Raw genomic sequence first — 24,941 nt, 5'->3', positions numbered from 1 at the left:
AATTCTAATCAAGGGGTGACTCTTTCCTTTGATTTTGAGAACGAAACTTGTGGGAAAATTTTGCTTCATAATGTTGAAAGTTTCCACAATCATGTGTTGTATGTTTTGAGAAATCGCATTTGTGTGTATTTTGATCATGCTAAGGAAAACCATTGAACTAAATTGTTTATCATCCCTCATGAGAAAATCAAGTTCATGTGGGAGTCTATAAGGCTGTCTTTTTTGGTGACCCTTTGTTCATTTTCGAAAATAGTGTTTTTCATTTCATACTCTTTGTTCTTCAATCAAATCACCTTCTTCAGTAGCTGCTTATCAATGAACCTTATCACATAACTAGTTAATCTAACTGATTGAGTTCTTGTTCTATTTGATCTTCTAATAGTTTGATCAGGCGTATCTTACATGATCTTCCTAAATTACAACTCTTATATTTTCTTCATTACTATCATCATGGCCTGAATTGACTAGTAAAAAAAAACATTACCTTTTTTTGAAAGAGAAAAAATGTTACAAGTGTTTTATAAAAAAAATAAAATAGTGTTTTTAGGGAGAAGAGAGCATTGAGGATATTTAGAACTTGAATTCATGTTAAATTAGTCCAAATTGAAGCTCAATCATGCTAAAAAAGTAATTATAGTAAAAAAAAATTATTGGCAGTTGACCCCATGACAACTACTATGCCAACGCCTGTATCTACCACCAGACCATCTTAATTATTCAAATATGCCTGCGCGTTTTTAATATATATTAGATTTTTTCACGAGTTGTACAATAAAAAAATTATTTTGGACCTCCCAAATTTAGGAGGCCCAGCTCGGTAGAGCTGTTTGCACCCGCATAGGGCCGGCCCTTGGTGCATCTACTTTTTTTTTCTTTTCAGTGCATGTCCAAATTTGTGTCCACGCAAGAATTAATTCTCCATATGTTTCTTATCTTTGAAGTAGTCACTAACCTCAAATATCTTTTTTATTTGTTGCTATGATTCATTTTATTTGGGTGTACAAACTACTACTAGTTTTTTTTTTTTTTTGGTAGTGTAAAACTACTACTAGTTTGATAGTCTATGAAAGTGGTTAGAGCTTAGGCTTGTTATCTTAAGTGACGAAATTCAAATTCCTTCGGAGAAGCTAGTAAAATGTTTAGCATTGTAATTCTAACTAATAATAATTTTCTTCTTCCTCAATTTTTTTAAATGAATTAATCTTATAAAAAGATTGGAAAATGTTATTATTAGAATTGATAAAAAAAAAATGTAGTATTATATTGCTTTTTGACAAAAAAAAAAACCGATACTATATTAAAAATGATAAAAAAAAATGTAAATTTTATAATGTTATTTTTTTTGTTTGACCAAATATTCTCTCTTGAGTCGGATATGACCACAATAAATGATAAAATTCTCCCTTAAAAGATTTAACATTGTTGTAATTTTACTATGGAAATTGAACACAAACCTCTCGTTTAAACTAAAAGAAAGCTTTTACCATGTCCTCTTAGGTTATAATGTTTTTTTACTATTAAATTAAGTAATAAAACTATTTAATATTATTACAAGATAAGTATTGTTGACTGGTGTCAATTTTTTCTTTTGACTGAATTTGTTGACTGTTGTCATATCATATATGCAAATAAATAATTAATACAATTTTTGTGAGAGGAAAAAAATAATACAATTGTTGACCACTTTAATTTAATACTATAATAACACTAGTCAACAAAAAAAAAACATTAGTATTATTTCAAAAAAAAAAAAAAACATTAGTATTATCATTGAAATTTAATGCCGTTGGATGCCATGGATAAACATTTATAAATAATACATGTACCCGCTATCGAGACATACCAGTGTAAACAAAAACCTTGTCATTGTTTGTCATAAAAAAAAAAAAAAATCTTGTCATTGTCATAAGAGTTGTGTGTTCTGTTCCAATGAGTGATTATGTTGACAATTCATCGCCAATTTTACAAGAAGATCTCATCGTTGAGATCCTCCTTCGAGTTCCAGCGAGGTCTCTTCTTCCAATGAAGTGTGTTTGTAAATTATGGAAAACCCTAATCTCAGATCCACAATTTGCAAAGAGCCACCTCCTGAGGCTGAACTCAACTGCGTATCCACATTTGGTCTCTCGTCACGAGTCTAGCCGAACAATCATAGGTTACAATGTGGAGCCATTGTTGGAAGACCATTTAAATCGAATTGAGCCTGATTTCAAGACCATGAGGCATAATTACCTCATTATAGGTTCATGCAATGGCCTCTTGTGTCTATTACAATACAATCTAAATTTTGTCATATTGTGGAACCCTTTTCTCAATATGAAATCAAACGCATCTCCAACCCTTGTTTCTCACTATGGTGAGAATGATCATATCTCATATTATGGGTTTGGTTACGATCAAGTTAATCTCAGGTACAAGGTACTGATAGCTTGTATCAATATAGATGATTTTAGTGAAATTGTGACCAGAATTTACTCCTCCGGTGAAAATTCTTGGAGAACAATTCAAAATTTTCCTGGTGATATTGATTGTTTTCCTTCTAGTGATGATAAGCGTGTAGGGAAATGTGTGAATGGCACTTTGAATTGGGTAGTTAAAAAAAATGGTTTTAGTTCTACTCAAGAGATTATTATCTCCTTTGATCTCGAGAAGGAGACTTATGGCGAAGTGTTTCTGCCTCAATCTGATGATGCTGACAATGTCAGTAATGTTATACTGGATGTTTTGAGTGATTGTCTTTGTCTGTGTTTTGACTCAGAAAAAACTCAACTGGTTGTGTGGTTGATGAAAGAGTATGGAGTTGTTGAGTCATGGACTAAATTCATGACCATCCCTTATTTTATTCTTACACATATGCCTCCTTTATTTATTCGTGACCCGTTCTACTACTATCCAGTCAATATTTCGAATACACATTGGGTGGTTCGTCAGCGCAATCTTACAATGTTGCCTTCTTTTGTTGACCCATTGTTCATTTCAGGAAATGGTATTGTTCATGTGAAAACTATGCGTTCCAGACTTTTCTTGTATCTCACAAGGAATTGCAATCCGTATTCTCGCAAGCTTGCTAGATGTAGTTTATTTGATGATCTACAAATTTACCATGAGAGTCTGGTACCACCGCGATGGTAAAGCATATATGTGGAGTCTCCCAATTCTTACTTACATGATGACTTATGATTAAAGCAACTCGAGCAAAATAAAATATGCCGTGAGTTGTTTTGGTGAAGGCCCTACCCTCGTGTATTGTTATTTATGAAAAATATTGATGGTTGAGTTACAGTCACTGCCATGTAGTAATTCAATTAAAGTTTGTTGTGATCTTTTATTAATTCTATTTAGAAATTATGTTGATGCTATGTTGGAATATACCTGTATTATTACATTCAAAAACCTAGTTAATATTAAAAGAGCTAAAATTGACAATATAAATACGAAGTTAATATTAAAAGAGCTCTGATACTTAGTTAATGTTAAAAGAGCTAGTTGGTCATACTAATACTATATTTTAATGCAAAATTTACTTAAGATGTTTTCCAAATTAATATTGGAATTGTTAGCCTATTTTAGTTCTATCACTTAAAGAATAATAATTTGTAAAGAGTACAAAAAAATGTGAAACAAGAATATAAAAATGTGATCAAGTTAAAAGCCATCAAGGTAACTGAGCTTGGATATCTGATTTTGGAATAAAAACTATGTTGGTTTGAAGTTGGATAAACAAAGTAGTGATTGTTGTGTGTTTTTGAGTGTGCAGAAATTCTGATCCTGCATAATGAGTATCTCTAAGACCATCTCTAATAAGGGCGTGTCAGAGTTTCAGTATTTTTGGAAACCTAGACCTAAGTAGAAGATTAAGTGAAAGGGTGTGAGATTAAAACCGATGCACTAAAATGCCCATACCGGAGGAACTTATAGACTAGTCAAGGTTTGAGTGGCAATTGGGTTAGTTCCCATTTTCCGCATAATTAAATGTTTATAAAGCTTGAAACAAGTTTGTTTATTCATAATTAAGGACAATAATTTTGGCAATTGAAGAGAATGTAGGAGAAATTTACTAGTTGAATCTAATTAAAGAGACCATAAAGAAAGTTATTGATTGTTCTTGTTGTAAATGTAACTTATGTTTCAGCCAAAATAGGTTTGCCAAATCAAATTATTGCAGTATATTATTATACTAGTATACTTAGACATGCTACAAAAATTTTCGTTTTAATTTTACAAAATAAAATCAATCCTTAATCAATGAACTATAAACTTGCCCCATCAATAGAAATGCCGGTGACAACCAACGACTTGAGAATTCTCCTTTTGCATAATATACTAAGATGAGATAAAGTCCTACAAACACCGAACAATAGAGCAAAGTTAAAAGTTGGTAAAAAAAAAAAATTGAAACCAAATAAAGCACTAAAAATAAACTTAAAATCTAGTAGCGTCTTAATAACCAAGCTAAAAGCTCAATGCATGTAGTCATATGTTCAAAACCATGAAGCGCTATTACGACACTGACACTAAAACGTTGATACCATCAATAACTTAAGAAAATAGAAAATTAGAATGTATGCACGTGTGTCGTGTCGGATGGTGCTACACATGTTTAAAATCTATAATTCAATTGGGTTAAACCATTCTTTCTGAACATGATTTGTGAAATCCATCATCCCAATAATACAATATAGTGGATTCATAGGAGCAGGAAACAACACTCTCTTGAACCATATTTTGCATGTGATCTGTGTTTTTCAAGAGACTGGCTAGTTTCACTTCATATTTTTCAGCCTATAGATCTTTGATTACAAACTTGAATCTTTCCATTTCTAGTATCACTGAAGATTTCAGTTGGTTTTCGTCCATGCTATTTAAAAATGGATGTCAAGTTCGATACTTGTTCATGAGGATAGATTTACGTCCTTTGGTAATCTTTACTTAGTCATATCTTCCTTATTTTCAAAGTATCGTTAACATCAATCAAATATAAAAATATTATCCAGAATGACTTGTTCATGAGGATAGACTTACGTCCTTTGGTAATCTTTACTTAGTCATATCTTCCTTATTTTCAAAGTATCGTTAACATCAATCAAATAAGTATCGTTAACATCAATCAAATATAAAAATATTATCCAGAATGAATTTTTCATTAGGTTATAATGGTATTATCCAGAATGAATTTTTCATTAGGTTATAATGGTATGTGTGTATGTAATGGAATCCATCCATTCCATCTCATTGTTGTTGGGTCATGAGGGGAGCTCGGGGGAACCGTCCCACATCGAGGCGTGCTAGAGCAACCACACAAGTTAGAGAGACACCACACTCTTACCCAAAACCTTAAGGCAATGGGTTTATGGGTCCTCTTACTTATAAGGTGTTCAACCTTTACTTTCCTATCTGATGTGGGACATATAACTCACACTTGCACACAACACTCCCCCTCAAGTGTGAGTCCATCTACTCATCATGCTCCCCCTCAAGAGAAAACTCTTACTTTTGCCACTATTGTGTCATGAGGGGAGCTCGGGGGAACCGTCCACATCGAGGCTAGAGCAACCGTACAAGCGAGAGAGACACCACACTCTTACCCAAAACCTTAAGGCTATGAGTTTATGGGTCTTACTTATAAGGTGTTCAACCTTTACTTTTCTATCTGATGTGGGACGTATAACTCACACTTACACACAATAATTGTAAACTCCACTAATATACTGTAAATAATTACACGATGATCAGTTAATTGCATTATTAATGCGCTATCAATAACTTTAAACCACAACATTTATTTACTAGTGACACCAAAACAAACAAACTAAATAGCAAATGTGTTTACCTTGTCTAAATAGATTATTTCCATTTTATAAAAGAGGCAAATACAATTTCTACCAAACTAAAACTACATTTTGGGATGGTCGGCTGAACTTGTTATTATCATTGTCAGCTTAAGCCTTTTTAGATCATTTGAAGAATAACAACAGCGTTCTTTTAGGTGGATTCTAGGGTGAGGGTTCTAACAAGTCCCTCACCGGTGGACCATTGTGAAAAACATTAATAGTCATTTGATTAATCTAATTGCTTGTATCCTACCATACACTTTTAACACAATATCACACTTATTTGTTTTCTTCTCTCTAGCCTTTTCCCGTTTCTATTTCTCTGCTCTCGGCATTGATAACCTCCATTATAGTAAATCAAACCGCTCCAAAAAAGAATCAAATATGGCACCATCTTCCTCCCTCACTCACTCCCTAATCAAGCCTACGACATCTCATTCAGTTTTGTTAGTTTTTAATTCCAATAAACGTTAATAGATTAAAATATGAATATCTGGTGGGAAGTGATGTGAAAATTCGGAGTCAAACTTTACATATGGATCTATGTTGTTAAGCCCCTTTTCTGGTTCACTTTTGTGTTTTTATCATCAAAAGAGTGCAGACGCTGGATAAAAGATTCAGATAGGCTAGGCAGAGAGAGAAAGAAATTGGATCAGGTGAGGTGATGGATAATTAGATAAGGTGAGCTGCTTTTAATCTAACGGCGAAATTGAGTGGTCCACTGGTGAGGGACTTAATTGCTCCCTCACCCTAGAATCCACAGTTTTTTTAACAGTAAATTATAACATACATTATTCCTCAATTATATTTTACATTTCACTTTTTTTAGAAGCTCACTTATCTGTTAGTTAAGAAAGATACATAAACATACTTAAATTGAGAAGCTTAAATAAGTTAATCAAAAATTTCCTTGATGATGTCAGCATTTGCATTCTTATGCAAAATTTAAAACTTACATCTGTGAATAGGCACATTATTATGTAGCTCAAATAAAGATAATTGTAAAGTGACACTCTCTTAAACTCACACTGCTTATTAATGAGATCATAGCATGCAAGTACCACAATCTAGGCAATAATAAAAGATTTATTCAAAAGAAAAAATCTATGGAGATTAAGAAATTGCTAAAATAATTGACTACTCATTTGTATTTCCATTCAAAAGTTTAGCTTATGCAAATATCTAGTACACAAGGAAGAAAAAGTAAGTGGGTATGATTATTTATGCGTGTGAGGTTCATGTGGTATTATTTGTCACTTTGTCTACAAAGAAAAAAAAAATATGGTGGATTAATTGAACAAAATGAGATTTATTCCATCTTTCAATATCTCTATTTTTCTTCCCCTAACTTATGATAGTAAAAAAAATTATATGATAAATTCAACATTAGTTGTTTCAATTTTTTTTTTGTGGTGGTCGGGGTTTGAACTCCGGACCTTGAATATATTATGCATTGTCCCTACCAACTGAGCTAAGTTCACGATGACACATTATTTGTTTTATAATGATAGGGGTGATAGTCACTTTAGTCCCTGAATATGTAATGATTAGTCATTTTAGTCCTTCATTGTATCAAAATTTCAAAATAGTCCCTGATTGTGCATTCAGTTAGTCAAAATAGTCCTTGACACTAAAATAACCTCTCAATGTTCACAATAACTCTTTTCATATAGGGACTAAAATGACAATAAACATGTACTTATAAGGACTAATATGACAATAAGTAAGGATATTGGAGGACTAATCTGACAATATTAATGAAATATTTTAACATTAAGGACTATTATGACTAACAAAATGCACAATCGGGGACTACTTTGAAGTTTTGATATATTGAAGGACTATTTTGACTATTCATTACAATTTCAGGGACTAAAGTGACTATTAACCCATAATTATAATATTACATGTTATCATTTTCCTAATATTAAATATCCACAAAAAAAAATTAAATATGTAATTAATTAAGTTACCAAGTTTGTAGTGTTGACTACTATGTAAATAAATAGTGAATATTATTTAAATATAATTATTTTTCTTATCTAGTATAAATTTTTGAAGCAATAATTGACTGATAAAACTTGAAAGTTTTATAATAGTATTATTTAAATTGTTTAATGTTATTATAGAAAAAAAAATATTGTTGACTGCAATACTAGTATAAAATCATTTAATGTTTTTTTTTTTGGAAAATTATTTGTTATTTTGAAGAAAAAAAATATTGTTGACTGCAATATGTAAATAAATACTATTCATTTCAATTGTTGACTATTGTATATGGCAATATAATGATATTATTTAATTTAATTTTCATATAATATTATTTTAGAAATTTAATATCCACTTTGGGTGCTCTAAATAAATATCTATAAATAGCACCATTTTATGAAAAAACATACAATGTCATATGCTTTTCAAATGTAACAAAACAACACAAAATTACATAAGCCCATAAGAGTTGTGTTACAATGGCAACGAGTGATGATAATTAAAAAAGTTCGTGAAATTTGTCATTGAAGTTTTATTTTGATCAGATGCAGCTGAGGAGTGATATTGCAAAGAAAGAGCCAACCACGAAAAAAATTACCCAAATGCATATTGTTGTATATAATAACATTCTTGTCAACACAAAAAATTGTTTAAACATATGTATAATACAAAAGATGGAAGAATCTATAGAAATATCTTTCTATAATCCAATAATAAACAATGCCGAATTTTGAACGGTCATCAATTTCAGAAGTTTTGTTAATATCACTTTGGCATTTTGCATAAAATATAGTTTTCGATTGTGATGGTTTTATTTTTTTCCAAATCTTGATGAAGATCTTCAAATAAGTTATGTCGTATAATGTCAAAATAATTACAACCAACGTTATTGGTGCCGGTTATAACCTTCAAAATATTAAAATTTCCAAAATAATGTTTTCATGTTGTTCTATAAATTCAAGAAGGTCTTATAAAGTGTGTGAAATGATTAATTTCCCTCTTATTTCGTGAAATAAAAAGTTAAGATGATTTATAGAACATCATGAAAAAATGATATTGGAAATCTCAATATTTTAAAGGCTTTGATCGGCATGAAAAGCATTGATTGTAATTGTCTTGACATTAAACGACATACCATATTTAATAAAGATCATCATCAAGGTCTAGAAAGACATAAAACCATCATAATCGAAAACTATTTTGGGCAAGGCCCTAGAATGATTCCAATGAGTCAAGACTTTGCTTACAAAACTTTTAAAATTTAGGGTCATGTTAACTTGTGCCCTTAGGGCACATGTTAAGGAACCTAAATAAAGCAATTTTGCATTGGAAAACACAATATAACAACTTTTAAGAAGTTGAATGCACGCATTTTAATATGTGTATTTCTATAATGAGTATCTTAACATGTGCCTTGAGGGCACAAGTTAACATTAGCCTAAAATTTAAGGGCATCCGAAATTGGGTGTTTTTTTTTTATATCAAATTACAAAGATATTTCCATGTGTTCTTCCATATTTTGGACAATACACTTGTCTGGTCAACTTCTTTTGTTGACAATAATGTCATTTTATACAACAATATGCAATTAGGAAGTTCACTAATCTTATCCATTTTACTTCGACCGCGCTTTAATATCTTCATGTTTGGCTATCTCTTTAATACAACAATGGCATATATCCGATTGCTTTTCTGGTTACTTTGTTGCTTCAAAATTTTTTTGAGGAAGTATGTGTGTTAATATGAGCCAGTTTCAAGAGTTCATTTCTTCTTACTTTGTAGGCATTTTCTTAATCGGACTTTGCCAAATGTATAATAAATTTTAGATTTTTTTTTTTGTATTTTAGTGTTATATTTAGCTTGATCACTACAAAAAATGCGCTGGTTTGCGGGAGTTTTTTGGTGGAGGTTTCTCGAAACTCCCACAAATTGAGGTAAATTTTGGTATTTGTGAGCGGAGTGTTAAAAATTTTAGTTAAACTCAAGGGGTTCTAAAACCCCCGTAAATTGGCAGGAAAAAACCCCACAGTTATACAAAATTGAGTGGGCGCTCTCTACTTTCGTTTTCCCCCTTTTTCGTTTCACCCATCTTAAACAAAATAAAATTAGGTCTCTCTCTCTCATGACTCAACTCTTCATCATCATCATCGCTTCCAAAATAATCCCCAACCTTCGCAGTTCGATTCAGATCTCACACCTTAACCGCCTATGAGATTTTTGTCGCCGCACTTCGCAAAACTTCCTTCAATCGTTTCTTTGAAAGCTAAATCGGTCTTCATCGAACCTAAAATTCAAGATTGGTGAAATTTGAGCTTCATTTTCTTCATTATAAGGTTATATTCTTCACTCTATCAACTAATCCGTCGTTTTAGGGTTCTCACTTCAAAGTTTGAACCCTAGATCATATTTCGTTCATTTATGCTTCTTCTGTTGTTGTTTTTGTTTCAGATCCAACTGTATCTCTTCCTGACATCTTTGATTCGAAAGCTCAACTCAATGAATTCAAAATACTTCCAAGTTTTACTAAACTTTATGCTTTTTTCTTCGAAAGAAATAATCTTTATGCTTGTTGTTGATTTTGCTGCTATGATTTGTTGCAGATTTGGTAAGGTTTTGAGATTTGAAGGATTTGGTGGAAGAATCTTGGGAATTTTAGACGTTGTTATTGATACTTCTGTTGGTATTACCTTACTTTGATAGAATTATTTTTTTCTTTACTTCATTATTGAATGTCTTTTCCTAATGGGAAAGAAAGCAACTTAAATGTTCTTGCCTGATTTTAGAAATAATTGATTTATGCAATTCAATTTAGGACTCTCAGTCATTTTTATTTCGCAAACATCACATTTTTCTTAATATGTGTTGCAATCCATGTTGAGAGTGATCTTTGATCTCGATTTAGTAGCTATTTTTGTCTGTTTATATTTTATTTGTTTTTACTGTTTGAATTCAATCTTTAGCAATTGGATTCATTATGAATTCATTCAAGATTTTACTTTTTAGTTGAACATGTTTATGGTTGTGGTTTTTGTTAACTTGTAAACTTCGTTGTAGTCTTGGGAATAGCAGCAATATGCATAGTTCTTATTTTATTACAAATTTATGTTAATTTTTTATGATTTCCCATTTGCTGGTTGTAGTTTTTTTAGACTAACTGAAGCAAAAATTTGTAGTATGAAAAGAATTTGCATGTGCTCTTTTTTCTTTTGCTTTGCATTTTTCATTGTTCTTCTCCATGTGATGACTCTTGACAGCATGACTTGTTGCTTATGAGATGTTAATTTTATGATTATGATCAGGTATCTCATCAGTACAGTAGGACCTGTATAAATCAAATCAAAGGAAGTCATTTTTATGGATGTTCTTAAGGATCTCGTATAGACGTGTCACACATTCAGAACCCTGTTCGTGGACTTTCGTTAGTAAGGATAAATTGTTGGATATTGGTTATGAGTATGAAAGGTAAGCACTAATCAAACATTATATTTTTTTTCCTCTAATCCTGTAATGGGCAATACTATTTCTCTTTGTGGTCTCTTAATTGAGTTAAATTTGAAGTATCAATTAGCATGCTTGTAGTTATATGTAAATCTGAGTCCAAAATATGGAATAACAAATGCTCAATGCCCCCTGCCACATAGATTATTATTTGATAGTTTTGGTAATTTAGACGGGTTAAAGCTTGGATAGTGGCTATTCAATTCTCATAGTTTGTACGATGTCAAACTTAGAAGACGGAGGTGCACAACTTCACTAAAACAATTTTTCTGCAAAATATAACAATGAAGTTATGGTTTTTTGGGTTCAGATTTCTGTCGTAGTTTGTTGTATTGGTCTGCTCCATTTCTTCTAATTTTGTGCAGGTTTATTTTCTCTGGTTGAAGTTTTATTTTGCTGTTTACGGGTCTGATTTTGCAGACATTAGTTCATGTTTTTTTTTGCTCAACTGTTGTGATGGTTATGTAGCTGTTAGTATTGTGTTTTTTTTCCTTTCCTTGAGCTTGTTAATTTGGACTGAGTTTTGTTGTTCTGTTTCTAGGGGTGTGAATTTTGACTATGTTTTGTTGGTCAATGGGTTTTGTTCAAAACCTGCTAGTTGCAGTTGAGTTCCATACATAATGATTGCCATGGTTTTTAGAGTTTATTACTTTTTCTACTTTTTCCCCTTCATTTGTTTATGATAATTTTCTGATTTTTTATGTAGGAGTGGTAGAGATTAAGTCCTGATGTTTTTTGGTAACTGATGTTGCAACTGAGCCTAATTAGCACCCATGGATGCAAGATTGCGAGAGAATGATCATCTAATGCTGAGGAATGTTTTATTTTATTTAGTATAAAATTTTATTTTGGCTTATTATGAATGTTGAGTTGTATTAGTACATTTTATGATACTCATATTATAATTTTACTGAAATGAATGTTGAGTTTTATTAGTACATTTTATGATACTCTTACTTTATTTTTACTGAAATGAATGTTGATTTGTATTAGTATATTTTATGAATACAAAACAAGCGGTCACTTTGTATCAAAAATTATGTAACAAAGAATATGTATTTTATAGTACCTTGGTATCAAAGGAGGTTAAAAACTCCCACAAAACAAGCAAAAAAAATAATAATTTGTCATTGTATGTAAGGAGGTTAAAAACCCCCACAAAACAAAACACAAATATTGCGGCGGTTTTAGATCAGAATACCAGCGGTCACTAAAAACCCCCGCAGATAATTTGTGGGATTAGTATAAGCGGGGGTTTTCAAAAATCCCGCAAAACAATCCGCGGAGGTTAAAAACCCCCGCAAAATAGCTCAAAAACCGCCGCAATCTAGGCGCGTTTTTTGTAGTGGATGCACTTATATCAGTATGATAAATTGTATTTAGATGTACATGAATTTTTTTTTAAGATGTACATGATTTTTTTAGTGTTAAATATACATGACATCCATTAACCACAATTTGTTTTAAAAAATATACACATACAATTGTGGTTAATAATGTTCAAGAACGATATTTTTTATGTTCAATGAATGATTAATGAAATGTGACACCTTTTAATATTAATTAATCATTCATTAAACATAATTAACATTACAAATACTTGAAAATAATTAGCAATCCAAATTGTTAAAATTTGTCTGTTAAAATAACTCTTACGTGGGAAAAACTAGTAGTCTAGCCTACATTTGCCAAACTGTTTTTAAAAAGATGTACAAAGGGCACACGAACATGCCACCCTAGTTAAGAAGTCCACCTAAATAAACATCTTCAACCCATATACACATGACGCCTGGTCAAAATTCAGGCAAAATAAATATTAAAAATAGGAAATGGATTAACTCTCTATATAATTAAGAAAATTGAATCACACTAAATATAAATGGATTAACTTAGCACCCAAAAAAAATTGATTAACTTAATTAAGTGTTTTTTTAGGAATTGATAGCGTATTTGTAAAAAATATAATCAATTATATAAATTTTATGAGTTTTGTTAGGTATTGATAGCGTATTTGCAAAAAACAATAATCAAATATATAAATTTTATGAAGAAGCTAAATCTAGTTTAAAAAATAAAATGTAGATGTATGATTGTCATAAATCAGTATTTTTGTTTCATATAAAATGCACCTCGCCAGATTTGTCAACCCATACGAAGAAAAAACACCTCTCACATCCGTATGGGTGAATCAGGAAAGAAAGAAATAAAATTTTATTTTCCTCCTCTCTGGATAGACAAATCCATAAGGGGGCCATTCGGGTGGGAAAAAGTTCTCTATGAGATTATTGTTTTTTCGCTAAATACGCTTAAAAAACAAAAAGAAGCTTAGCATTAAGGATAAAGAACCCTAAATGGATCACTTAAAAGAAAAAGAATTCAAGTCTTTCGACGGGGAGATGAGATCATTGTTTGTTTCAATCAACTTGAGTAGCATATTATACCAAATGTGAAATTTTGCTTCAGAAGTTAAAAAAATGAAAATAAAAGTAAATAATATTCATTTCACTTGCAAGGACTGACCGATACTCACATTCTGCTATATTCTTATCAAGATAACATTAATTGTTGCTCCAGATTCCAAAGTTTGGACTGTTACTCTCACTAAGATTTGGATTGCATCGAGAATTTACCGACTCCTTTCTAATTTTGAAGTTTTGGAAACCTGCAAGACATTAATCAGTTCAATTCATAGAACGGACACTTTTTTCTTCTACTAGAAACACAATCTCGATAGCTCCCTCTACGATCTCTTATGTTGTGTTTTCATGCTTCAAAAAAGATTGAATGAAAAAAATAGAAAAAATTGTGTTTGGGAAGGTATTGAAAAGATATATAGTGGAGAAAGCTTCATGAAGATGAAGATTCACAACAAAACAAATTTACAACTTTGTTTATACATAATTTAAACGCAAGAATTTTGGTAATAGAAGAGAATGAAGGAGAAATTTACCTGTTGAATCTAATTAAAGAGACCATAAAGAAAGAAAGTTATTGATTGTTCTTGTTGTAAATGTAACTTATGTTTCAACCAAAATAGGTGTGCCAACTCAAATTATTGCAGTATATTATTATACAAGTATACTTAGACATACTACAAAGATTTTCTTTTTAATTTTACAAAATAAGAGCAATCCTTAATGAATGAACTATACTTGCTCCTTTAAGAGAAATGCCGGCATTGACAACCAATGACTCAAGAAATTTCTTTTTACTGCTGCTAAACTATGATAAAACAATTCCCGATTGCTGCTACTAATGCATTGTATTCCTATTCAATTTACAAGCATTCTTGACATTAGAAATAATGTAGACAGTGTATATATAATGTAGATTTTCTTTTACATACAAATGCATTCCTAAATTTGTGATAAACTAACTACTCTTTTTTCTTCTTTGCATTATAATATATTGTTATATAAAATAGATAGTTACTCTTAAACCCTCATCATTTTCTGAAAAAAATGTGCAGAAATTTTGATTGTGCATAATGTGTATCTCTAAGACCATCTCTAATGAGGGTGTTACATTGATGAACATGTATCTTCATTTTTCAGCCTATTAAAGGAAGAGGAATGTTAGCAACATTCTCTTTTCAACACTTTAACAATAACTCTATTATTGTGTGAAATCAATGTAGGTTTCATCACTTTATATTGGTTCCATTTTCAAAGTGTATGACCTACATTGATTTGACCAAATAAGAAAGTAAGTGTTAGAGGGAGTGTTCAAAGGAGAATGTTAGTAGAACTATTCAAGAAATCATTATGTGGAAAAGTGTGTAGAATAGAAATTGTTGAAATATCTCAAATATGATACGGATCATAGAACGACATTGAATACAAATACAAAAAAAATGTTTTATTTAAGAGTTGTATAATTTTTTTACCACCGAAGCAAAATGAATATGAGTTTCATAAGTATGATGTGGTATTGAGAGATCATGTTTTAGTCGTTTATGAAACCCACAGTAGGTTCCATAAAAATGACCATTGGAGATGCTCTAACATGTTTGCTATCCAAATGATTGCTTATTAATGTGATTTAGTGAAGAATTTTGAAGGCCAGACATAATTACAATTGATATGATTCTCTCTTGTGCCAATTTGGGTGGGTTAATTTAGATTCTTCAAAAATAAAAAACAATTGATATTATTCATGTTGGTTATGGTTTAAAAATAGTCAATGTTTAAAAGAAATTTTCATTTTACAATGCCGTCAAAAGTAGTTGTTGTCATATGCAGCAGTACCCTTCACATTGTGGGATAAAGAATTTCACTCAGTGTACTTACTTTGCCCGTAATCATAACTAAGAAGAGGGACTTGTAGTAGAAAAGTGAGCTGACGATGATTTTTTTCTCGTTTGAATCTGAGGTATATTTTGAACTAGTAAAGATAATTTTGTTTAGGCAAGATGAGTGGTCTACAAAAGTCTAGCTTCTAGTGCAGATTCTGCATCAAGGTTAATAAGTTTTTAAATACATCATTTAACTTCAGATTTGGTTAAAAAAACCGATGTGATTTCCATATTTTTGGAAATCAAAACCCAAGTAGGAGCTTGTGAAACGGTGTGAGATTAAAAGTGATCCATGCGATGCACTAAAATGCCCATACCAAAGGAACTTATAGTCTAGTTAAGGTTTGAGTGGCAATTGGGTTAGTTCTCATTTTCTGCATAATTAAATCTTTCTACAGCTGGGAACAAGAATTTTGGCAATTAAAGAGAATGTAGGAGAAATTTACTAGTTGAATCTAATTAAAGAGACCATAAAGAAAGAAAGTTATTGATTGTTCTTGTTGTAAATGTAACTTATGTTTCAACCAAAATAGGTGTGCCAAATCAATCCTTAGACATACTGCAAAGATTTTCTTTTTAATTTTACAAAATAAAATGAATCCTTAATCAATGAACTATACTTGCTCCTTCAAGAGAGATACCGACTAGTGCATTGTATTCTTATTCAATTTACAAGCATTCTTTGTATAACTTTAAAACACAACCATTATTCACACGTGATAACAAAACAAACAAATTAAATAGCAAATGTGTTCACCTAGTGTAATTGAAGTGCATTATTTCCATTTTTTAAAGGGTAAACAGTGTTTTTAGCTCCTGTAATATAGGGCACTTTTGGGTTTAGCCCCTGTAAAAATTTTTTTTTAGATTCCACCCTCATAAAAATTTTTTGTTTTGGTTTTGGCCCCTGACCCCTGTGACTCAGCAGAATCTATGAGGTGGCACTGACGTGGCATTTTTTTATTTTTCAATTTTTTTTGAATGCCACGTGTGTAAATGAATGTCCACGTGGCATTTCTTATTTTTTTTTTAATAAAAAATATTTTTTTAATTAAAAAAATTTTAAAATTTTTTTTTTAAAAATAAATAAAAAAACGAAAAAAATTCTTAAAAAATAAAAAAAAATGAAAAAAAATCTGAAATCTGAATTTTTTTTTAAAAATTGGAAAAACTACTAAAAATGAAAACAAAAATTTGGAAAATTTTAAAAATAAAAAATAAAATATGGTAAAATTAAAAAAATTAATAAATTTCGAAAAATTCATATTTCCAAATTTTTTTCAATACCGGAAAAATGAAAGAAATTCATTTTTTTTTTCGGAAAGTACTTGTCAATGACAAGTTGTCATTCAACCGTATAACGGAAAAAAATTCATATTTTTTTTTTCGAAAAGTACTTGTCATTCAACCTAAGCTCGGAATACACAAAAATTCCCGGAAAAAATACTAATGAAAATTTCGAAATATCGAAAAATACACAAAAAACCTAAGCTCGGTTTATAAATACACATATTTTTTCCCTTATTCTCGGTTTATAAACACACAAAAATTCCCAAAAAAAATTTTTGGAAATAAATACGCTGAAAAAACATAAGTTCGACATATATACTAATGAAAATTTTGAAATTTCAAGAAATACTAATGAAGATTTCAAAAATTTCATTTTTTTAAAAATGATTAATCTTCAAGAAAATTTCAAAATTTTTTTAAATATTTTCCAGAATTTTTTCACAATTTTTATTTTTCATTAAAATTTTAATTAGAATTTTAATTAAAATTTCGAAAATTTCATTTTTCCAGAATTTTAATTTTTTTCAGAAAATTTCTAAATTTTATTTTTTCAGAATTTTTCATTATTTTTCATTTTAATAGATTATTTTATTTTTTTAATCATTTTTTATTTTTATTAATTTTTCCAGAATTTTTAAACTTTTTTCCTTATTTTTAAATTTTTTTCATTTTTATTAATTTTTCAATTTTCCAGAATTTTTTAATATTTTCAGAATTTTTTTATTAATTTTCAGATTTTTTTTTTCAATTTCTATATTATTTTTAATTTTTCCAGAATTTTTAATTTTTTTTAAAAAAAATAAAAAAATGCCTCGTGTACCCAAAAAAAAATATAAAATAAAATTAATTATACAGTCAGCGTGACACGTCATCAAAAAAGGTGACACAGCATGCCACATCAGCGCCACGTCAAAGATTCTGCTGACTCAAGGGGGTCAGGGGCCAAAACCAAAGCAAAAAAATTTTATGAGGGTGGAATCTAAAAAAAAAAAATTTACAGGGGCTAAACCCAAAAGTGGTCTATATTACAGGGGCTAAAAGCACCGTTTACCCTTTTTTAAAAGACAAATACAATTTCTACAAAACTAAAACTACATTTTGGGATGACCGGGTGAACTTGATATTATATTGTCAGCTTAAGCCTTTTTAGATAATTTGACGAACATTAGAATTATTTGATGTATATTTCCTTAGGACTTAGATGTAATTGAACATCTTTATTTTCAACGAAAAAACTAAGAGCTATGTCACACATATTAAAAACAAAAATAAGCAAACTTAAGTGTTGGAATTAAAGTTTGAATAACAACTGCGTTTTTTTAACAGTAACTAATAACATACATAATTCCGCAATTATATTATACATTTTACTTTTTTTAGAAGCTCACTTATTTGTTAGTTAAGAAAGAAACATAAGCATACTTTAATTGAGAGGATTTGAACGGTATCTCTTGAGGTAACAAGTTAAAACTCTCCACTAAACAACTAAATATCTAAATGTGAGAAAAACACAAAAAATGGGGGTTTTAAATTGTGTTTTCTTTATATGAAAATCTTTTCTAAGTTAAAACAGATCAGAGGACAAGAAAAGATATTTATTCTCGTTCACCCCCACAATCCGATATTACATCCAGACCACCCACATTTAAGAGATTTTTCCTTGTAATCAAACTTGATTACAAATCACTTAGACACCATGTCTAAGAATACTTTTGCCTTTCCTATAGGACTTCCTTCCATCTAACAAGATTAAGTGTTTACAAGAATTTGTTGTTTGTTTATTGGTGTCTCCCAAAACACTATGAGTATTTTTGTGGGGGAAAGATTAAGTACAAGTATACATTGTCCAAGTTATAGTATAAAAAGATATCGATCACACAGGGATTGTGGAGCTATAGCTTCACATACTTTTCAGCATAAAACTTGTTTGCAAGAAAATAAAATAAATCATTTGTCAAAACAGTAAATATAAAAGGTTAAGTTTGGGAAAACAGTTAAAAAGATTTAGAAATTCTCAAGATGGAAAGTATGGTTTAAACTAGGTTCATTTATGACAAAACATTATTGCGATTATAAAGCTATAGCTTGGAAAGTGTGGCTTCTTTGTGTTTGGGTGTTGTGGAATGAACGAAACGATAGAATATTCAAAAATTCAGAGAATTTCATTCCATAACTACCGCTGAATGTAAAATAGTATTCTTTTTGGTGAATGAAGACAAAGAATGTGAATTTTTTCTATAACTATCTTTGTTGGCATTCGAGCCTTTTACTTGTTTGGGCATCAGATAAGTTCCTTTTTTTGCCTCATTTGTGAATGACTCATTGTAAACTTTAGTGGCCTTTTTGTACGCCTTGTGCTATAAAAAGACAACATTGTTGATGTTAACATATTTCATTTTTACTTGTTAAAAAAATGTAGTGTATTGAGATATTTATACTACATAAAATATTAGAAATTAAAAATCAAATAAAAGTTTAATTAAAATATTTTGTGGATAAGATCAAACTAAAATATGAAGTTAGTTGAGATATTGGTTGAAAAAGATAAAAATATAATAAAAATATTTAAGAATAAATATGACGCGTGAAATAAACAAACTTACTTCTACCTCAAAAAAAAAAAAAAAAAAAAAACAAACAAACAAACTTACTTTACATGCTTCAACAAAACCTTAATTTATATATAACTTTCATTGATATCGAAGGAGCTGAGCTCATTAAGATTAGGAATCCCTCTTAAACACCAACCCGTTACTCGTATTACTATTCCCAGTTTTGCTGGAAACACTGACTGGCCCTTCGATTATGGGCAATAGTTTATCCACCCAATCGTTACTCCAATCCACACCTAATAGTAATAGATTGACGATGCCCGTCTTGCCGGAGGACCTCATTCGTGATATCCTCCTCCGACTTCCCGTAAGATCCCTCCTTCAATTTAAGTGTGTCTGCACATCATGGAAAGCCCTAATATCCGATCCCCAATTCGCAAAGAGCCATCTTAAAATCTCAAACGCTGATCCAAACATGACAAACCAACAATTGCTCTTTAACGTTTTATCTGAACCCGACAAAATTTTATCTTACCCTTTGAAGTCATTATTCGAAAATTCATCAACCCCCATTGAACTCGGCAGCTTTAACAGCATGATGAAAGTGAAACACGGTCATCATATTACACGTGCTTCATGCAATGGTTTGTTGTGTCAGTTTGATGGCTCTCAGAATTGTGTTCGATTATGCAACCCTTCTATCAGGTGGAAATCCAAAAAATCTCCGGAAGCTTTTTCGCATGGTTGGATGACTATTTATTATGGCTTTGGATATGATCAAGTTAATGACAGTTACAAGGTTCTAGTAGTTGCGGGAAAAAAGTCTGATACTCGTGAAAGATTGACCAAAATTTATACATTTGGTGAAGATTCTTGGAAAACCATTCAAAAATTCCCTTGTACTTCCACTGTGCCATTCGGGGAATTTGTGAGTGGCACTTTGAATTGGATGGTTGATAATGATAATGATATTGGAGGTGTCAGTTATAATCAAAGTGTGATTCTTTCCTTTAATCTTGAGAAGGAAACTTATGGGAAAGTGTTGCTGCCTCAAGATGATGCTAACAAGGTGAGCATGCATAGGTTGTATGTTTTGAATAACTGCCTTTGTGTGTTTTCTGAGACTAACAAAACTCATTGGGTGGCCTGGTTGATGAAAGAGTATGGAGTTGTTGAGTCATGGACTAAATTCATGATCATCCCTCATGAGAAGTTTATCCAGAATTATCCTTCTTTTGTTGATCCCTTGTTCGTTTCAAAATATGGTGTTGTTCTTCTATTGAACATATGGTGTAACCAACTTGTCCTATATAACTCGAATAGTGGTCAGTTGGATCATATCTTAATAACTAGCATACTTGGGCGGCATTTACATATTTACCGTGAGAGTTTGATATCACTGCGATGGTAAATCACATTTGTGGAATTATCCAAGTTTTACTTGACTTCTGATTTAAACAAGTTTTATCTTTTGCTTTGATTTTTTTTTTTTTTTTGTGCTATACTTAAGCAAGAAATATGTGGTGATCATCTCTTATTTATCGGTGATATTGATGGTTGAATTAAAGGCAGTTCTTTTTTGTAGGAATTCAATTAATGTTTGCATTGATCCTTTTATTCTATTTAGAATTTAGAAACTATAGTTATGTTATGTTGGAATCATTTGAAACTTTCTTTAAGGATGTCATTCCTCAACAATGGATGATACTTTCTTTTGACATGGAAAAGGAAGCATTTGAAAAGGTGCTGCTATCTGATTTTGGTGATATAGAAACGGTGATAACTCCATTTTGTACTTTCTTTTAAGTATTGGAATAACAACCGAGTTTTTTTTACTTAACATACAAAATTCCTCCATTTTGTATTGCATTTCACTTTTTATAGAAGCTCACTCATCTGTAAGTGAAGAAAAATAAACATTTTAATTGAGAAGCTTACATAATTAGAAGTTAATCAAAACTTGTCTTGCCTACATCAGCATGTGCACCATTTCTATGGATAATTTAGAACTTTCATTTGTTAGTCCAAGTCACACACAATCATGTCGCTCAAATAAATATAATTGTAAAATAATATCCAAATCACAACTTATGATTTCACGGCGGCCATGAAAAGGCACAGCAAATCCATCTTGTTCTATTTCTTCTAGTTTCTATATAGCTACTATTGCTTCATTCCTTAAATGCTTCGTGGTTCCAAAAGTGGCAAGAGCCATGTAACAAATATAGCATCAACTGTAATGTTCGGGCTTCAAGACACCAATGTAAGGCAGATTTCTGTACAGTTCAGCAAAATCCATTCCATAACCAACTACAAAATAGTCTGGACACTGCATAAGAGAAACATGGACATAGAATCAGTCTATCTCACAGCTTACTGGTCAGACTATAGCATTTCATGCTTGTTCAATAATTTAGGCATTGTTATAATTATCATTGCATAACAACAAGCTTTATGCAAAAACTCCTCACTCATACTGTCATACCACATGGTCAATTGTAACTCCTACATATGGCATACTAAATCAGCTCAAGTGCATGTATTTATCTGCAGGAACAAAAAAACACAGCCTAAAAAACAGATAAAGGAGAATAAGGCAGAAGTGGAAGCATCATACCTCAAATCCTCGGTAGAATTTCCCTTCACCCACCAGTTCCACATTAACTTTTCTCCTTGTTGGTTTGTCAAGTAGAGTGCATACGGACACAGAGGATGCTCCCTTCGATTTTAAGTGACCAATGACTCTAGATAAAGTATGTCCGGTGTCAACAATGTCTTCAACCTAATTATCAATTAAATTTAAACCTTAGTGATTTAAAATATTTTTAACTACACACATGATAGGACTACTGAAGAGTAGAGGGGATAAGAAACACAAATAGCTGGAGAGAAAAAATTGAATAGGTAGCAAAAGTACAAATGCAATTGAAAAGAAAACTAAAATTAAAATTAATTTATTTTGCTTTCCTTAAACTTTCTTGTATTTAAACTTTCTTTGTTTGTGAGTTTGGAGGGGAAGGGAGGGGAAGGTTTGGGAAAAAAGGAAGGAGCAAGTGGAAGAAATAGAGGAAAATGGGAGAGGAGGGCTTTGGGGGGTTAACTTTTCTTCATAATACAAAACCCTCCTCATTTGGAGGAACTAAAAAATTGTATTGGAGGAGGGTTTTGGGGGGGTTTTGGAGGGTTAATAAGAATTCTTCAAATTTAATCTATGTTGTTATAATATTTTTAAAATTTAAAATAAAGTAATCATATGCACTAATTTATCATTCTCTAAAAAACTACTCTTTTAACTTTTTTGAAAGATTTCACTCTTTTTCCTCATATTTTGCACCCCTCAAAGCCTTTCCTTTCCTTCCCCTCCAAACTCCCGAACAAAGCCTAAGCCGACTGAAAGTGCATTACATCCAATTATAAATTACAAATTTCTGAACCAACTGAACTAATAGGATGATTGTGGCAGCATAATCTAATCAGTTGTAGTAACAGACAATACAGAATGGTCATGTTTAGTTGTCATTGTTTAGGTTGTTTAAAATATGGTGGAATTTAATGGAACAAAATGAATTGAAATCCAATCCATCCTTTCAACATCTCCACTTTGCTTCCCCTGATTTATGATATGAAATGAAACTAACTTTTTATTCATAAGTTCCCTTAGCATTTCGTTCACTTTCCATATGATGAACTGAAAATTATTGTATATTCCATCATGAAGTATAAAATAGTACAGTATTTTAATTCAATCCTGCACAGTTCCATTTTATTCAGCATCACACACAGCATGACATGAGATACCCAAAGCAAGGCTAAAACAAAGTACATAATCTCAATTTTTTTATATGTGCATGTACAAAGATCATTAATATATCAATTGTTAATTTTCTCATTAGTGGTTTATATTATCAGTATGTCTTACTTTCGCTTGTAAAGTAAGGGTGCCCATTAAAAAGAGACAAATCTCTTTTAACTATAGGGTTACTAGTTTTTCTTTCTGCACAGCACTTGTTTGGATATATAAACTCACAACCTATAATTTCATTTTCATATCAATTTGAATACCAAAGGAAGCCAATTGTCTAAAGTATAATAACAATAATAATAATTATAATTATTATTTTTCTTTTAGACATTGCCGTAAAGGTAGTTTCAACTTGTTTTTGACAAGGCTAGGCTAGCTTCAACTTTAACTTCTAAGAAATTGACTTGTTTTCTTCCATTTCATCACTTTTGCTAAATTCCCAAACATAAATGAAAATACTATAAAAGTAAAAAATTAGGATATGTTTATCTTAGCTAAACAAATTGATTAGAAGAGTGTATAAAAAGTAATTTATATAAAAATAAAAACTCGTTCACATGTGTTGATGATTATTATACAAAAATGTTTGTTTATTTGCCTTTCACCCTTATTCATGCAATGAGGGGACCAATTGGACTACCTTATGAAGTGTCTACTTTGATGAATTTCATTTTTTTTGTTGGTAGATAAACTAATAGTCAAAGCTATTATAAATACTCGCACACAAGTGGAGATATCGGGGTTCGAACCCAGCTGCCCGACCTAACAATTTCGGGCATTTTTGCTAGTTGAGCTAAAAATTGAAATAATAGAACCCTTGCACAACAACATGATATAAAAACACATACATGCATTAATAGGGTTAGAGAGAAAACAATACCAAGATGACGTGGCGGCCATTGACATCAACCTTCAAGTCAGAAGAAACGGTGGGTGCGCAATTGGAGACAGTAGCAGAACCGTAGGATTGAGCTCGGATAAGATCAATGGTGATAGGGAGGTCAATTTTGCGAACAAGGTCAGCAAGGAAGATGAATGCGCCGGTGATAACGCCGACGAAAACGGGAGGAGGTGAAGAAGAGGGAAAGTCATGAACGATTTGAGCGGCGAGTTGGGAGACTCGGAGAGAGATTTGGTCTTGGTTCCAGAGGATTCTGTCTATGTGGGATTGCATTGTCATGGCGATAGCCGCAGAATGGGGATTCAGGGTTTAAGGGGATTTCGATTGTTGCAACTTGCAGTTGCAATTGCAATTGGATTTCTCTCATAGCCCCACCCACTCATACCGTATTTAAATTAATATTTTTTTGTGAAATATCTTTCTTTCTTTCTTTTCCAGAATTGATATTTACCTTTTTATATGTCGTTTTCGTCCTTTGATTAATGTGATAAGAATATTCAAGATTCAATTAAATGTTTGTTTTAGAGATCAATGGTTTTATTATTATGAAATCTTAATTTGATCTTTCGCTTATGTTTTCATAATTTGATTCTTGAATGTTTATAAAAATGATGCAAACATGTAAAAGTGACATAAAAAAAAAAAATCGTTAGTTAAAATTAAGTTATGGAACGATAAATGTAATTTTCTCTTCTTTTTTTGTTAGAAATTTTTTATGTAAGTTGAGCTATGTGAATTCAACAAAGTTAAAACATATCACAAGATTCAACAAACGCGTACAAAC

General features: G+C 31.0%; 3 protein-coding genes and 1 long non-coding RNA gene across 5 annotated transcripts; 3 read left to right on the top strand and 1 right to left on the bottom strand.

Annotated features, from left to right (window-relative positions):
- The first annotated feature begins 1,929 nt into the window (after positions 1-1,929).
- LOC146958197 (F-box/kelch-repeat protein At3g23880-like) lies at positions 1,930-3,132 on the top strand. The gene has a single exon (XM_085751693.1). The coding sequence runs from the start codon at positions 1,930-1,932 to the stop codon at positions 3,130-3,132; it is 1,203 nt and encodes a 400-aa protein (XP_085607819.1).
- Positions 3,133-10,012: 6,880 nt separating this feature from the next.
- LOC146958196 (uncharacterized) lies at positions 10,013-12,258 on the top strand. Its single transcript, XR_015024588.1, has 5 exons — positions 10,013-10,153; positions 10,269-10,337; positions 10,421-10,500; positions 11,120-11,282; positions 12,025-12,258. It is a non-coding gene; the product is annotated as an uncharacterized LOC146958196 (long non-coding RNA).
- A 7,015-nt stretch (positions 12,259-19,273) lies between these two features.
- On the top strand, positions 19,274-21,308 carry LOC146958195 (F-box/kelch-repeat protein At3g23880-like). The gene has a single exon (XM_085739767.1). It carries the CDS (start codon positions 19,708-19,710, stop codon positions 20,863-20,865), a length of 1,158 nt encoding a protein of 385 aa, XP_085595893.1. The 5' UTR covers positions 19,274-19,707; the 3' UTR covers positions 20,866-21,308.
- A 135-nt stretch (positions 21,309-21,443) lies between these two features.
- On the bottom strand, positions 21,444-24,636 carry HGPT (Hypoxanthine-guanine phosphoribosyltransferase). Of its 2 annotated transcripts, none has more exons than XM_085739768.1 (3): positions 24,137-24,636; positions 22,072-22,236; positions 21,444-21,783 (listed from the first exon to the last, which is right to left on the bottom strand). In XM_085739768.1, the coding sequence occupies exons 1-3, from the start codon at positions 24,434-24,436 to the stop codon at positions 21,685-21,687; spliced, it is 564 nt and encodes a 187-aa protein (XP_085595894.1). In that variant the 5' UTR covers positions 24,437-24,636; the 3' UTR covers positions 21,444-21,684. The 2 variants fall into 2 exon arrangements, with proteins under 2 accessions (XP_085595894.1, XP_085595895.1); XM_085739769.1 differs by having other exon boundaries at positions 21,766-22,001; positions 24,137-24,614.
- Between the last annotated feature and the right edge of the window lie 305 nt (positions 24,637-24,941).

Source organism: Medicago sativa, chromosome 1, assembly GCF_051527215.1.
Source record: "Medicago sativa cultivar Bolivia chromosome 1, Bolivia_mono, whole genome shotgun sequence".
Lineage (NCBI taxonomy): Eukaryota > Viridiplantae > Streptophyta > Magnoliopsida > Fabales > Fabaceae > Medicago > Medicago sativa.
This window is presented reverse-complemented; position numbering and strand designations above follow the sequence as displayed.

Excerpts from the sequence above, each read along its gene's own strand:
- HGPT (XM_085739768.1), bottom strand. The coding sequence starts at position 24,436 with ATGACAATGCAATCCCACATAGACAGAATCCTCTGGAACCAAGACCAA. Across the intron at positions 22,237-24,136 it reads ATGGCCGCCACGTCATCTTG|GTTGAAGACATTGTTGACAC; the intron begins GTATTGTTTTCT and ends ATTGATAATTAG. Across the intron at positions 21,784-22,071 it reads AATTCTACCGAGGATTTGAG|TGTCCAGACTATTTTGTAGT; the intron begins GTATGATGCTTC and ends TCTCTTATGCAG.
- LOC146958197 (XM_085751693.1), top strand. The coding sequence starts at position 1,930 with ATGAGTGATTATGTTGACAATTCATCGCCAATTTTACAAGAAGATCTC.
- LOC146958195 (XM_085739767.1), top strand. The coding sequence starts at position 19,708 with ATGGGCAATAGTTTATCCACCCAATCGTTACTCCAATCCACACCTAAT.